The sequence below is a fragment of the Motacilla alba genome, chromosome 1 (genome assembly GCF_015832195.1).
Source record: "Motacilla alba alba isolate MOTALB_02 chromosome 1, Motacilla_alba_V1.0_pri, whole genome shotgun sequence".
NCBI classification, from domain to species: Eukaryota; Metazoa; Chordata; class Aves; order Passeriformes; family Motacillidae; genus Motacilla; species Motacilla alba.
The window spans coordinates 61,616,076-61,632,199 of record NC_052016.1 but is presented as its reverse complement, the minus strand read 5'-3'; the positions used below and the strand labels follow the sequence as shown (position 1 = coordinate 61,632,199).

The window sequence follows — 16,124 nt, the reverse complement described above, 5'->3', positions numbered from 1 at the left end:
ACAGCACTGACATGTCATGAGATAGAACAAGATGTGGCTGGAGAAGGGGGCCATGCAGAGCTAGGGCAGCACTTTTCCTGGACAAACACCCTAGTTCTAGTTCCTGGAGACAAGCATAACAGTACAGTTTAAGCATGGGAATGATGAAGCCAGGAGGCGGGCATGGACTGTAGAGGGGGATCAAGACCACCCAAGCCCCCCAAAGCCCTCTGACCCATTTCCAGAAAGATCGGACTGCACTTGGAAGCCAATTTACACGGAAAGTGAGAAGCCTGTCTTCAGGGGGGAGAAAACCTATCCATAAAAAGATATCCTGTTGTGAGATTTGTAGGGGTCCCAGGACGAGGGAAGAGATGAGAATCTTGACTCCATGTTTCAGAAGGCTGATTTATTATATTATGATATATATAATATTAAAAATGCTATACTAAAACTATACTAAAAGAATAGAGAGAAAGGATTCATCAGAAGGCTGGACAGGATAGAAAGGAATGAATAACAAAGGCTTGTGACTGACCAGAGAGTCTGACCCGCTGCATCCTTGATCGGTTATTAAGTAAAAACACCTCACATGGACCAATCAAGGAAGCACCTGTTGCATTTCACAGCAGCAGATAGTCATTGTTTACATTTCTTTCCTGAAGCTGCTCAGCTTCTCAGCAGAAGAAAATCCTGGCAAAAGGATTTTCATAAAGTATGTCTAAGTCAGTATCCCTCCCAAGCCTGGGCAGCGACTCCTACGACCGTAAGCTGGATCAATGCTGGAATCGGGACTGGTGATCTCTTTTTCCTCTCTTTTTCTCTTTCTTCCTCTCTCTATTTCTCTCTGCCCTTCTTTAACTCATCTCTTCCTTTCTCTCTTCCCTTTCAACCTACCCCTATATCCAAAACCCACTGCCGTGTGCTTACACAGTAGTCAGGGACTAACAAAACTATTTCCACGTCAAGTGCGCGATTCACTAATAAAACCTTCTGGTTGTTTGCGGACACTGTGACTTCTGCCGCTCCTTTGGACCAAAAGCCTTTAGGAACCTGGGGGGGTTCCTTTCCCTTGCGGATGGGACATCCCGCAAGCCCAGCAGAGCAGGGGAGACCAAAGGCACGGCCGCCGCCGCTCACGCCCGCCACGGCCACGCCGCCCGCTCCCGGCGTGTGCCGGGAAGGGGAAGAGGCGGAGCGGCGGCGCATCCCGAGTCACGGCCGCGCCCCGCCGCCGCCCGGCCCCTTCCCGGCCCGCCCCGCCCGCCATGTTGCGGCGGCGGCGGCGGGAACAGGAGCGGCGGGATTGCGGGGCGCTCGGAGCATGCGGGGCGCACGGAGCGGGCAGGGCGCGGAGCGGCGTCCCGCGGGCGCGCCCCCCGCGCAGTGGGTGCTCATTGCCCCAGGTAACCCGGCGGGGTCGCTCCGCGGAGGGGCGGCTCTGCCGCAGCGCCGAGCTCTCCCGCCCCGCCGGCCGGCTCGGGCGGGAGGCGGCCGCTCGTCCCCGGAGCCTGGGGCAGGGGCCGAGGCTGCTGCGAGCGGCCGGTCCCCGCCCGGGTGTGCTAAGGCCGCTTTCAGACGCGGCCTCCACACGAGGCCCCGCACGGTACCCGCCCTCCCCTCTCCAGGGACTCGTTTCCCTCGCTGGATCAGTGCGTTCAATTTGTGTCTGTCATTAGGGTTTTGCCAAGGGCTCTTGCCACCGCTGGCTTCTCGCCTTGCCTCCATCCCCTCAGTCCATTCCTGCAGTTTTGGAAGGAAACGGTTTAGTGCCCTAAGCCACAGCTATCAAACAGAATTCAGTCCTAAGGCACAGGGAGATCTATCCTCAGCTCCTGGTGGTGAAGGAGCAGAGATTGTGAAGCAGCAGAGCTCCACACGGCAGCTGTGCAGGTGCAATAGCCACTCTGTTGTGGAGGCTCGCTCTCTGCCATGCCGCGCTGAATCAGTGGGAGGATGCCTTTGCTCCTTACATGTATTTCTGCCTCGTATCAGGTTTAAACAAACAGATCGCAGAATGTTTTGCTGTTAAAGAGGATGAGTGAAACCGGATGTGTTCCAATGCCAAGACGTTAAGAGGAAGGAGACATAACTGTCTTTTTCTAGTTTGGTTTTTAAGGAAGTGTGACTTCCATGATTATCTGTGGGCCAGCTTTGTAGTGTAGCTATTTCCTGACTCGCCCATAACTGGAGAGTGTTAATAACCAAACCTTATAAAAAGGATGAGTTCTTTGGAGTAATCTTCTGAGCTTTGCCTGTGATGATGTGAGAAATGCAGTAAATGACACCACTGAAGGAAAGGTATAGCAAGAGCTTCGTTCAGCAAAGGTTGAAAATAAGGCAGGAGCTCAGTCTTGAGACATGTGCCCGTAAGAAACCAGGCTTCTCTAGCTACGTGAGAAACAGAATCAACTGCTATGATTTCACTGATTCCTCTCTTCCTCTAGTTTTAACTCTTCAGTTCCACTCTTTGGTATCTGACACGTTTGATGCCTAAGAAAGGAATTTATAAAGTGAGGAATTCCTTTTTTTAATATTGACTCTATGCAGACTGGGATTTAAAGCTGAATCTTGTATCAGATGACTGGCTATGCCAACAGATGTCCATACTGTGCAAATATTTACAAATATGCTTAGCTTATGCATGAGTAGTCAGTTCTGTGCAGTAAGTTAAATTCTTCAGTAAGTGTTTGCAGGAGTGGAGCCAGAGCTTGTAACTTTCATGAAGCCAGACAGTTTATATTACCAATTATGCCAGCACAGCTCTGACAAAATTTATATAGTACTCCAGACCTGTAAGAAAGTTTATTAAGCCTTAGTTGAACTTCAAAGCACATAGTGATTTTTTTAAAAAGTCTGTGGCTGATAAATTCAGAACTCCACAGCTGATGAGAGCCAGCCAAACAAAATATTTCATGATTTTAATTTTGTTTTAACATTATTTTCAGAAAAGCTTTTTTATCTAATGTGTTACCACTTTTCAGAATTTTGGATTTCATAACTGCTCTGTTGAATGAATCTCAGAAATTTTTCATTGGCTGTTTAGCAGAATGTGTAGTAGGAAGACCTGATTACTTTCAGGAATGAAGATGGTTGCAGTTGGATTTAGAACAAAAATGTCCTTTGACGGTAAAATTCTATTCATTTGACAATCTCTATCTTCATAATACCTGTATGGCATTATGATACATACATACCTAAAACCAACTGGTGCAGATAAGTACAGGATCTGTTTCTGGGTGTGACTTCAATGCCATTTGTTGCTGAGTCTACCAAAAAAAAATGCTTGTCTGCTTTAATATTGAAGGTTATGCAATTACTTCTGATTTCCTTGTTTAAGTATACATTTATATGCTGTTATATTGCATGGACAATGAATTGCTGCTCTGCCATTCAGAGCATGTGTGATGAGTCACGAGACAAATTTCAGTTTTATTTTTGATTTTGTAGTTTTTATATTGGTTTCAGTGTTCTGGCAACAGTTCAGAAACAAGGCGTCTCTTCTGTCAGGTAGAACTGCGTATGTTCTTTGTTGAAGTCATGGTTCTGGCTAGAGGAATGCAGTCAGAGTGAATTTTTTACCAATGGTGTGAACTGTTTTTAGAGGGACAGACTGTCACTTTCTGTAGCAAGTGATTAATTCTGTCAAATTTCCAGCACCGTAAAAGTTTGGTAATTAATGGTCCTCCCATGCCTTCGTATCACAGGACAGAGCTACAAACCATATGCTCAGCAGTTACTTTGCATGGTTTGTAAAGGTGGGTGAAGGTGGGGAGGGGAAGCAGGGTTGACTGAGCCAGTCCTTGCCCACGCCAGCCCTTCTGCCGCACCAAGACACTTGGGCTGTTTGCCATGGGAGAATTGCACAAAGGGGAGTCCAGTTAGGAAGGGAAAAGGAGAGCCTCAGACAGTCATGTCTAAGCTGACTGCTAAGCAACTTCTGGGTGAGATTGCAGATTTTACCTTTGGAGGTGGTAGGCTGTCCTTGGTCTGGTTAGAGATGTTTTGATGGTGTTATGATGCTGATACTTTCTTTTTTTTCCATGAAGACAGGACAATTTGACATGCAAATACAACATTCATATTTTTGTTTTGTTTTTTAAGTGTAATGATTCCTTGGTTAGGGATTGAACTACCAAGGGCAGGACAAAGAGGGAAGCCAGAAGTCGTGGGAGAGGAGTTAGGAAATGCTGCTCAGGCAGGCTGAGAAGAGGGTGGTAACATGTTCATCACTCCAGAAAGGCTGGAAGCTGCTGATGTGCCTTGTGCAGCCTTATTTGGGATGTGTAGTGAAAGGTTGAGAAATGGATGTGAGTGGCCAGGAGAGAAAACAGTGAACGAGAAGAGGGTAGATGGAGGGATTGTTTGTTGTGGAGGAAGGTGGAAGGACAGAAAACTTGGAGGTGTTGGTAGTGCTAGAGCTGTGCATGCTGGCCTTGAAACAGAGTCAGCTCTTAGGGCCATTTCTGCAGTTGCAGATTAACTGTGCAGTGGATATACAGGCACCAGATTTAGCCTGGGGCAGGCTCGGCTCAGCACTAGCAGTTTATTAGTTCAAGTGCTGTGCCATGTTAACACATCTCTGCTGTTTCCAGAACCAGCTTTGCAGTGCAGCTGCTTTCAGACAGTGTCTGAACTAATAAGTCCTGATGGACCAAGCTGGCTCTGTGTAGACCCACTTGGGTGTTTCTGTGCTGTGCTCCATATTCCAGGGGATTTTATTAGCTTGGCTGGAAATCTGGATCTGAGCTTGCTTTGTGCAGAGCAGTTGACGTCGATGGTTAAGAAGACCTCCCGAATCTGGAGTTCTGGAAGAATCATGGTACAGAGACACCAAAGTGCTAACGAGTCCTGAAGGACCACACGGGCTTCGCTGGTGGATGGCTGAGTTTCCAGATAGTGCTTTCCTGCATTTCTGGTGGGAGTTGGGTAGTCTAGGCTGTTACATTACCCTTGTATCCAAACTGCTTTTCCGTGAGAATGTAGAAATGGCTGGACTGGCTTTCTGTTGTTGGTCTAGCTACTGAACAGGTACAAGAGAAAAGTAGTAGCTCCTGAGGATTAAACCTTGGCTCTCTCAGGGCTACAAAGTTACTAATGATGTGCTTTAATAGAGCAGATTCTGTCTGTATTTACTGAGTATCCATGTACTTAAAAAAAAATACTGCTACTTTTTAATGTGAATGTAGGAAATTTCTACCTGCCTTTTCAGCTGGGCCCATGGAACTACCATTTTTTATGTGTTCTCTGAAAATCATAAGACCTAGAAGTTATTTTCTAGACTGAGAAATATTGCTGAGACCCAGCAGTATTTTAGGGCTGTCTAAATCCAAAGATTTTTAATTTTAGGGCTATCTAAATCTAAAGGCAGAGCTTTGGAAAACTCTCAAACGCTGTGGTAAAGTCACTGTGTCCGACATAGATGTGATCTGAGCTCTGTATGACAAATAAACATTCTTACGCAATGGCTTCAAACCGGTCTTACCAAAATCACACTAGCTGCTTAACAGAAATGGTGTGAAGGACAGTCTCTTTTTCAGTATTCCTCAGGGATAGGTGTTATGTCAGAACTGAAACTATTTATATCCTTCACTGGTTTTAGCAAAGAGGTCAGGAATTGAAGGCAGTTTTCTAAGTGTTATCTTCCACTCTACACCTAATGTTAAGACTGATTTATTTAATATGTTCTGTCTTTGTCTGCACTAGGAAAATAAGTAGGGGTTAGCTGCATGCTGAAAATTATTCTCAGCCTTTATTTTTGTGAGCTAGACAAGTTTAGCTGGGCACATTTTTTCAGTCTGCTGTTTTCTTAAATGGATTAGCTCTTTTATTGTTTTATGGGAACTGCCATATGAATAGAACTGGAAGGGTTGGAATGGGGGAGGGAAATTTAACAATCCTATTATTTTTAGTAATTTCTTATTCAAAAATAAAAGGAGCAGTTTCACGTTATACTTGGCAAATTGTTTGAACAAATCTCATATATGCCAAAAGTCAAATGGAGGCAGAAATAAATGGACTGTGATGCCAAACCATGGGGCATCAGCACACATTAAATTAATCCTCCATCCTTTCAGTTGAGACTAAGGAACTTTTGTCTCCATGCAGTAACCGAGGAAGTATTTGACTTGAAAATTTTGGGTCATAGGGAGAGAAGGTGTCATAGCTAAAGAAGCTGTGGAATACTTAATTTGTGAAAGTAGTTTGCTTTAAAAATAGAAGTAGACAGGTTTTGCATTAATTTTTTTCCATCCTTGCACTTTGATACATGCTTTCACTTAGTGTTTTAAAAAAAATTCAGTTTATCTGCTATGAAATAGATTGCACTGCTGGGCTGTTAGGGTGCTTGAATAAAAAATTGTAATGAGCGTCAAAATTGAGCAGAATAATTGAACATTAATACTTTCCCAGAATAATCTAGGTAAAGAACTTGGAAATAATATTTGCAATAAACAAATAAGTATTTTTTAACAGCTGAGTCAAAACATCAGGAAACCTATATAAAATAATTGCACATGTTTATATACCTTTTAAGTAAGGTGAATGTGAATATGCTTATTTTAGAAGTTAGCACTCTGTGGGCATATTTTACTAAACCTCCCCCTAAACTGGCATTTGCATCTCCTGAACAAAGCCCTTTGCCTGCAGGTAATTTGCACTCTTTCTTACATGTCATCTCCTAAAAAGCATACTGAGCTCTGCTGTGAATAAAGCAGATATAACTGGCAAGCTAAGGAGCCAGAAGGAAGCATAGCAAATAAAATAACTGAAAAGAGATGTTTTAATGTGTAACACCATCTCCCACTTCTGCTTTCTGCCATCTGGCTTGGAAGAGACCAACTTATGCCAACTTAGGCCTCTCTGCATATGGAAATAGGGCTGATTCAGCCAGTAATACAGCTGCACCAGTGCTGACCCTATAAATATTGAGAAGGGAAGTCTGTAGTTTTTATCCTTTCAAGTGATAACCAGTTCTTGAACTTCTTAAGACTGACCTCCCCTTTATTCAGCTGAAACTCTGCGTGTTCTGCCAGGCATCTCGACTTCAGTAATGGATAAATTAGTACTGTCCGTTGCTACTAGTGAGTCCATGAACATGGGGTTTTTTTGGCTAAGAATTGAATTGTGCCAGCATAAAGGGAAGCCAAAAGATGCTCTCAGACTTAAGTCTTAAAATTTAGCTGTATTGCGTAGCTGTGTCCTGGAGCAAAAGACCATTCAAACTGTCGAGAAGCATTTCTTTCTGAAGTTGTGGTCAAGATAAAAAATAGTGCCTTTTTTAGATACTGTGTTTTATTGTAGAATGTTCTAAATTATGTCACATTGAACATTGTTTCCTTAGGGCACTAAATAATAAATGCCATGATTACCAAGCCGATTATCATTCTGTCTTTTACAATAAGCATGGCAAAACTCCCCTTACTGAAGCAAGTGCTATGTACAGTCATAGAAGGAGTAAGGTGGTGAGGTAACATCAAGTTTACATAACTGAATAACAATTAAGATTGTTTCCAAAAATCAAGTGTGGGCAAGTAAGCACCTGCAAAATATTGTCTGTTTTCAGAGGTGGATAGAGCTGTGTGCTGTTTAATGCTCTCCTGAGTATTGTGAGCCAAGGAAGCAACAATGTAGACCTGTGGCTCATCTCCTGCTTTCTCAACTCTGTCAATTCACATGTGATCTGATTTTCTAATTTGTGTGCATTGGTCAAAGACACCTGTGTCACATGTGGAGTAAGATATATTCTATACCATCTGCTCCTGCCGTGGGTTCTGTCTCATGTTCCAGTGAGCTTACTGATAGGATTGAAAGTTATTTACTTCTTCATTGTGGTTGGTTACTTCTCAGCTGGAGGAGTGAACTGAGCTGACTTGCTGTGCGGCCATGAGCTTGCTAGTTTTAGTGCAGCAGAGGTTCAAAACAAGAGGAGAGCAGAGTTGGGGACCCCAGGACTGCACTTTTCTATGGACTGTGGTCTTTGGTCATTTGAAACCATTTATGAAACTGTATTTTCAGTCTGTGCATACCTGAATTCATTTATTATGCTTGCAGTTAATTACCTTGTAACTTAAAAAAATTATAAAAAATTTGGGTGGTACAAAGTACTGGATTTATTAATTATTTTTCACTAGGCTTTTTTCAGGGCATGCTGCACAACAAAGGACATGGACAGTAAATTAAAGCCATTTTCTTGAGGGTTGAGATTCTAAAAAGAACACAAATAAAATGTTTAATAGATATAACCTATCTGTACCCTTAGGCTACATAGTTTAAAGTCTTCCATAAAATGTCTGTTTAATGGGCTCCATCATAATGTCTCCCTCTGACACACCTTTCATGCACAGTTAGAAGTTAAGAAGGGAATGGAAAAGACTTGTGTAGGTGACGTATGGTTTAATATCTGTTTTTAAATGAAATCTTAACTTTATATTTCCAGACTTAAATAGTCCTTTTTCTTTGCAGGGTGGTGGTGGTTGGGAAATTTGTGCTCTCAGAGGGTTTTTTCCTCTTACGCATTTGACAGATATTTACAGCCTTTTTGCTTGCTTGCCTGGCAGCTTTTTGCATGGGAACTCCATATAACTTGCTACTAGTCTGTTACATATAGTATTCTATAAGCATTTTTTAAAAAAGGTGAATAGACTTTGCACCATCCATAAGTTTCATAGCTCTTAGTGGGAGTTTTATGTTGTTTATCAATTTATTTATGTAGCTGTACCAGGTAACGCTTTTTTGTTTTAATGACCAGATTCATTAGTGCCTCATATCTATTCATTGTGGAAAAAATTATTGCCAGAAATCCTTTGAAAGCTGGCTAATTTTCACTTTGTTTTGTTTATGTATTTTATAGAATTTGCCTGGTTGTATGTCTGACCTCCATGAAACACAATAATATTTTCTCCTTTTCTTCGGCTGCTTCCTGGAAGTATCTGCCTTCTGTCTTCCTATGCAGTTTAAAGAGTGACTTGCTGGCTGAGATGCCTCCTTGAGACAGGATTAATGGAACCCCTCAGTACCCTTCTGTCAGTCTTTTATATCATTGTAGTGTGTGTTGTCCTAGGAGAAAATTGTGCCGTAATGTCACATTAGTGAGCTCTCCTGACTGTGGGCCACTGTTGGTAGAGAGTGTACTGTTCAAAAAGCTCTCACCTCTCTCCCCCCAAGTATTCTTGTAGATGACCAAGTTTGTCAGGGCTGAGCTATGGGAACTGTTATCATAAGCATAGTGGAAATCATCTGATGTCTTCCTTTAGAATTTAACTAAACAGCTCTTCCTGTAATGTTACTTTTCTACTGTTTATTTTCTGTAAGGTGATTTCTTATCTGGAGGTGAACCTTAAAATTGAAAAAAAGTTCCTAACCTAGTTTAACTCTCAGTTTTGCTAGAAAATGGCTACAGTACTGCTTTTTAAGAAGTCTGTGTTTACTTAGCTATAAGAGATCCTTGGTGAAGTAGAAGGATTGATAAATGTAATGGCATTAAAGAAATCCAGTTACCTTTCCTGGCTACAGTCCAGAACACAAATAAGTTAGGTTTGGACACCTAACATCAAAAATCCCTTGCTCAGCATTTTCCTAGTCATGAGGTATTTAAATTCAGATAAATAGGGCCTTCTTTGCCCTTAAGGCCATATTAATACTGCATCTAGTTTTCCAAGCAGGCATTCTCCCAACTGCCTCTTTTTTTTGTCTGCCAACTTGACATATAGTAAGCCAATCTATAACAAAAATATACTTGAGATGCCCCTGGAAGTGGAGTGGAATATTGCCTACGTTTTGAGGAAATTGAATGCTAAAGAAACTCAAAGAAACCGCTTTTGCCTTTGCCTGGTCCTTCCCTTCTCCTTGTGTGTGTGCATGTCCCTTCAGGCAAACTATTTTCCGTGGCAGCCATGTGGAGAGCGTGACATACGCTCTGATCCCATTGCTGTGAGATACTGGGACAGAAGCCTGCACCTCGGGCAGTTTGTTGGGCTTTGATCCCTGCTGCCCTCTGTGCCGTGCTGAGCCCCTTGGAGCCTGAGGAGCACCAAAGAACCCCGTGGGCAGAGCTGTTCTGTTCTTCACCACGTGGGGAAGAGCTCCTGGCTGGGCCAGATGGAGGATGCTGAGCCTGGGATAGCATGGGGCAGGCCTGGATGAAGGAGGGTGGTTATCTGGTTGGGAAGGTGGAGGATTGATGAGGAAGAGAATATTCCTTGGGTTTGTTACACTTAGTGCTCCCTACCTATAGGTGTTCCCCAGGCTTAGCAGAGATGGATAAATTCAGTGTGTTACTAGCAGGTTAGGAAGAGAACATCTCAACCCAGTAAAGATGCAAATGTCATTAAAACCAGCAAAAAATTAGGAAGGATTGTCGACTTAATTGCTGACAAGATGCAACTTTGGGCTCAGCTGGATTCATTCCCAGTGTTCATCAATCTATGCATGAAGAAAGCAGAGCAAGCGAGCGCTGAAAGTTCCTTTGGGGTTTTTTTGTTTTGCTTTTTGTTTTAAATTTTGAAACTCACATTTACTGTGTATATTTTAATGTGTTCATGTGAAACACATCAAAGTAAACACGTGCAGTGTGTTTCTTTCACTATCATTAATCACTTCAGTGTTTTAAAAAGTAACAAAAAATACACTAATGTTAAACTGTGGTCAAGAATTGAAATATACACAGCTTTAGAAATTGGAAAGTCGCTTTTTGCCAGGGCAAATGTAGCTTGACAACCATGTGTTTATGTATCAGCATATGAAGCAAGTCTGCTTAGCAAATACGGACTTTTTCCATTAAAAGCCCTCAACTTATATTGAAACTTTTTGGAGCACTTTTTCAAACCACCTGAAGACTCAGTTGAGTATTGAAGGGAAGAAAATTACTTTAAATTGTCTGAACAACTCTGAGAATTATTACCCTCTAACACTTTTATCACTAAACACAGTTGTTTTTTGTGTCCCGCTTATGTCTTTATCTGGGCAACTTCTGTTGGTGGCACAACTGAATAACAAGGGGTGGATATGAAGGTTGAGAGTTAATTTGGCCTTTATTTTTTTTTTGCCCATGAGGTGTTAGTGAAGAGCCAAGTGTGAGAAGTCCACTTGTCCTTTTCAGATATGTTGGGACTTTCAGCCAGGTTGGAGGACAGCTACTTTCAGTTATTCCTACTTCCCTGTTTGCCAGAGAATTGTGCCAGCTCCCTCTTCCCAAACCTGCTGAATGTTACTGGAAGGGGGAGGACAGTGTGGCACTTCTGTTCCTTTGAATAATCATGCAGTCTGTCTCTCCTGCTCCTCTCTGCTTTCCTCAGCAGCACTGTAACACAAACATCAGCCTGATCTCTGTCAGTCCATTCTCTGGGGTCTGGATACTCATTATGTATGTGAAATGTTTTAGTAATTTTCCTTGCTCTGATGAATGCCTGTATGAAAGGAATTGAGGCAGAACTGGCAGTGTGCAGGCTAAGAAAGATGATGCTGTCATGATGCTCTTTACTGAGATGTGGGAAGTTGTTTTCATAAATATAAGTTAGACTTTCCCTACAAAGAGAACTTGGCTAGAATATAATTAACTGGGGATACTTATAGATGTGTTTTTTGTACTTGAGTCAGCGTCCTTGTGGTAGCTGTTTCCTTCTTTTTTCAGTTTCTCAGAGAATAATATGCTTTTATGGCTCTGCTTTTTATCTTTTGTTTGTTCAAAGATACAGGAAAGAAAATATCTGTAAGGGGCTTCAGCCAGAGGTGCTGCATTCTCTCAGCTTCTTTTTCTTGTGGGGGGAATTAAATGCAGTCTTTATATTTCAAGTTTCTACATAACAGATAAATAAGTGTACTTGTTTTTCACAGACATAACAACTAGAATAGACTAATTCCTGCATAATCTGACTTCGTAAAAGCTTTAAAGGATAGTTTCTTCCCATGTGTATTTTACCTTTTGGACTTAATGTCCACGTTGTGCTTGGCCTGACTAACCAAAGCATTCTCATTGTCTTTGTGACTAATCAGGGCAGCATATCAGTTCATCTTACTTAACTGGGATGTCAAATTTAGGAGTTCTCTTGCCTGAAGGCTCTCTAGGGGGAAGTGGTTTTCAAAATCTAAATCATCCCCAGGTGCGTATCTTTCCTGTGACAGATAGAGAGTGCCAGGAAGTCTGGAATCATAATTTAAGTGCCTTGATCAGGTAGGATGAATTTGGGCTGAGGCACACAGTTTTTAGGCAGATGTGTGTGTGTGTTTTCAAAAAGTGTCAATCCAATTAATTCTGAATGTCTTGGTGAAGCAGATGTGAAATACTTCACAATTTACAAGTTCCTAACTTTTTCCTCTCCCCTTGCAGAAGCTGCTATTGACCCCCCTAAGACACCTGACAGCGAGCCCTTGTTTACAAAAATGCGCAACCCAAGCACAGGCAAGTTCTGGAACTGTGACATGAGCCTGTTAAAATTCTGGTTGATTTTCTCCACCAACAAAAGATTCATGTTTCTCAAAGCTGAAATAATGATGATAGGTACAAGTCTTAAGTGCCAAAGATACTGCTGGTTATGCCAGATGGTTAATGCTGTGCAAACATTTAGGATTTCTTTTATAATTTTAATTGGTTGAACTGTTTATTCATCAGAAGTATTGGCAGAACAAAAAAGGGGTGTAATTTAAGTTCTGTTTTCAAGTGCATTAGTTTTGGGGAGCTTACAGTGTTGGGTGTTGAGTCCAAGCTTTTTTTTAAAATCCAAATTTAGGATTCTTAGCATTCATCTTATGCTATAAAATAAATAGAGTTAGAAGAAGTAATTCAGTTGTACTTACCAAGCTTTTTGGGTCTTTTCATTTTTAAATCTAATTTTTTTCTTGTGGCCTGGACACTTTTCATGGTGTCTCTTTTCTCCTTAACAGAGGATGAGGCACTTTGAATTCAAAATACATTAGAAAGGCAAGCAAATGCAGGCCATTCAATGACACCACCATCCCACCATTACTTTCTTCTAGTCTTAGTGTTCTTTTCGTCAAGGATTTTTAATTATTCTATGATTAATTAATAATTGGAGTGTATGATGCTGCAACAGAAACTTAAAGTAAGCCTTTGTAAGGGTTAACTTTCTGTTTGAAAAATGTTTTTCATGCTGGTTTTTTTTTTTTTTTTTTTTTTTCCTGAGCTAGTTTCTTTTCCATAGGTTAAAGTTTTATGGTTTTGGTCTGAAATTGACTGCTTGTATTTATATGTATTTACATATATATGTGTAGCTGAGTCTTGAGATGAATTTTGTTGTCACAGTATAGGAACCATATTTGTTCTTGAATGACTAAAATTGTCAAAAATAATAATACAGAATGTAAAATCACTTATTCATCATGATACCTGTTTCTTGATTGCTCAGATTTTCAGTGGGAGTATAAAGCTGCATCTATTTTCCACCTGTTTTATTATTTCCTGCTGTAGCATACTGCCTTTGTATTTGTTATGTTTTTAAAAGTATAGATGTTAATTTGTTTTCCTCTGTGTAAAAAGATATCTGTTTCCCTTGTAGAATCAGAGATCTTGGGGAAGTTTTCTGGGGAAAACCTAAAGTGTAATGATTGTCTGGGTGTGTTCATTTAGAATTTACAGGACCTTATTTATAGGCCTGCATAGACTTTCAGTTATGTAGCCTGTTATAAATACAAAGTCTGAAAATGGAAGGACTGAGAACACACTATTAATGTATTTTCCTTACCTTTGGGTCTAACAGATGAATTGTTGATGCCAGATACTGTATAAACAGGCACTGAAGGACCCAGCACACTATAGAATGGATGCTAACCACTTTATTTAATAAAACATGCTTCGACCTTTATATAGACAGATGAACAAAATTTCTATCCCTTACAAAGACTAGAAAGTAGGATCAGACTGCAATTCAGAAGTACCAGGAGAACCATTGATGAAGTTGTGAGCAAAGCTGTCCAGGTTCTCTCTCCATCCCCTGCAGTTCTTGTCTAACAGTACTGTGGTGACTGTCCTTTTAGCATAATGACATAAATTAAGGAGCTGTACTTAGGTAATAAGAAGGGTTCTTTTCCCAAGATTTCGTAGCTCACCACTGGATTTGGCTAGCACACTTCCTGGTAGGAGTCTTAAGTTGTTCAGTCAGCACTTTTGTGAGTAGTTTGATATGGGGCTGATCAAACTGTGGTGTAGACCCTTGTTGAGGGTGCACATGGTAATGATTGAAACTTCTGCTCCCCCCTTATGACTGCTCATTGCTCCTCTCCTCCCCTACCCAAAAGAAAAATTATCAGAGTACTGAAATTATATCCTTAAGTGAGGTTAAACATCTGGTCAGCCTTTTGGATAAAGGGGAAAAAAATGCATTACCAGTCATTTTTGGGGATTCGTGTGTCTGCCCATTTTTGCTGACCTCCCTCCGCACCTGGGGGTGTCTGCAGACTGAGAAGAGCAGTGCTGATGTCAGCTTTCAGGGCTTACACTGAGGCTTCTCTGAGCCAGCCCATCATCTGCAAGTCACTGCAGCTTCGCAATGTATGCGCTCTGAGCAGGACAGCCCTGCTGTAGTTGCTCTTGTTTCTTGAAGATGGATTGATAACCAAGATGGAAGCAGTCCAGCCAACAGACTGAGCTGACCTCATTTCAGTGGCCCCTTCTGTAGTTGTGGCAACTTCCCATTTCAGATACGAAAAATGCCAGTCCTGTGCAATGCCATTCATGCCAATGAAAGATGCCATTCCAGTTTGCAATGTGTCTGTCACCCTTTCTTTGGAACCCAAAACTAATGTCAAATGGTGGAGCTGTGTTATGGGATGACCTAAAATAAAGCTTTCCTTTTCCTTTCTCAACTATTAAGGTTCTGATGGGCGCTTCAAAACAACTTCTTCTAGTTTCCTTGTTTACTTTATATGTCTATGCATACAGAGTCATCACAATCCATTTTGGTGCACAAAAAAAGGAGTATTTCAGATTTTCCATGAAAGGTTCGAGACTTTTGTTCCCCTAACCCAGAGTCTGATATCCTCAAGAAAATCATGATGGAAGGAGAGGGAATTCTCTTGTTTTCCACCTTCCCTCTTCACTGCAGAAAAAAGGCTGATTTCTTGAGTGATTTTGATTTGGGTTCGGATCAAAGGCTTTGTGCTGTAAGATGAACTATTCACACATCTTATTTATTGATTCAAATTCAGTTTCGTTTATAGAGCTGGTAAATGAACATCTGTATATAATAGTGTTTTTTGTCTGAGCTCTCTTTGTAGTGAGTTTATGTAGACTGTATGTATGTTTGTGTGTCTGTATGTATATAAGGCACATTCTTCAAACATATTGGGTATTCTTTTGATTTTTCTGAAAGCTTACAAACACAAACCAGATTTCTTTTCAACAGGGGAAGCAACCCTTTACTTATTCAATAGTGGTGCACAGCAGCTGTTTGAAGTAAAAGCTTTTCACGAGGAACGTCGTTCCTGGTTTATAGGTCAGACTGTTCAACAGGGTGAGTTGGATAATGTGTCTTTCCCCCATCTTTAACTAATGTTTGTACACAGACCTTCCCTCTTTCTTCTAGTAAATGTACAGGTGTTTTTCCTTGTTGTTTGAGACATGCTGCATCATATCCCCACCTTCTGACTCATTTGCCATATGGATTTAACCAGGGCTGGGGGCTTTGTCATTTCTCTTTAAAAGGTTGCCTTTGGCAGCCTCAATTAGACTGATGTTCATTTGTCATTTTTTAAAGGGGAAAGGAGGGGTAAGTAATTCAATTGTGTTTAAACTGAAGTGCCATAAAATAGTTAGCTTTCCTTGTCAATCACACCAGCAAGTCCTCTGTGTAAGTTAATATGTATTATCCCATGGGAAAGAAAAGAAAGGGCTGGAACGCCTTAGCTAGCCAAGCAAAGTGGTGTGTTAGAGCTCCAAGCACTGGAGTGTATGGTCTTGTGTTCTTTAAATTGCCTCTGTAGTCCCCAGCCTAAGTGCTGGGTTCTCAGGAGAGGTCTGAAGCTGCTATTTCAGTGTTCTCTCTGAAGGGAGCTGGTCTGTAATATCCTGGACACTCTCTGATCCTACACACCTTTGTGAAAATGAGGAGGAAGCTTGTGTAACTTGCTTGTGATGGCTTTCACAATGCATTTTCAGTAAAGATGTTATTGTAGCAATGTTTCTCTGCCAGCAT

General features: G+C 41.4%; 1 protein-coding gene across 4 annotated transcripts in view; it reads left to right on the top strand.

Annotated features, from left to right (window-relative positions):
- The first annotated feature begins 784 nt into the window (after nucleotides 1-784).
- Nucleotides 785-16,124, top strand: part of RNASEH2B (ribonuclease H2 subunit B) — a 42,933-nt gene continuing 27,593 nt past the window's right edge. For 2 of the 4 annotated variants that reach the window (XM_038137880.1, XM_038137871.1), the window contains exons 1-3: nucleotides 796-1,385; nucleotides 12,305-12,376; nucleotides 15,336-15,443. In XM_038137880.1, the coding sequence (XP_037993808.1) occupies nucleotides 1,058-1,385; nucleotides 12,305-12,376; nucleotides 15,336-15,443 (508 nt within the window). In that variant the 5' untranslated portion in view covers nucleotides 796-1,057. Of the gene's footprint in view, nucleotides 1,386-12,304; nucleotides 12,377-15,335; nucleotides 15,444-16,124 lie in introns of all 4 variants that reach the window. The other 2 variants (XM_038137887.1, XM_038137892.1) reach the window with 2 other exon arrangements.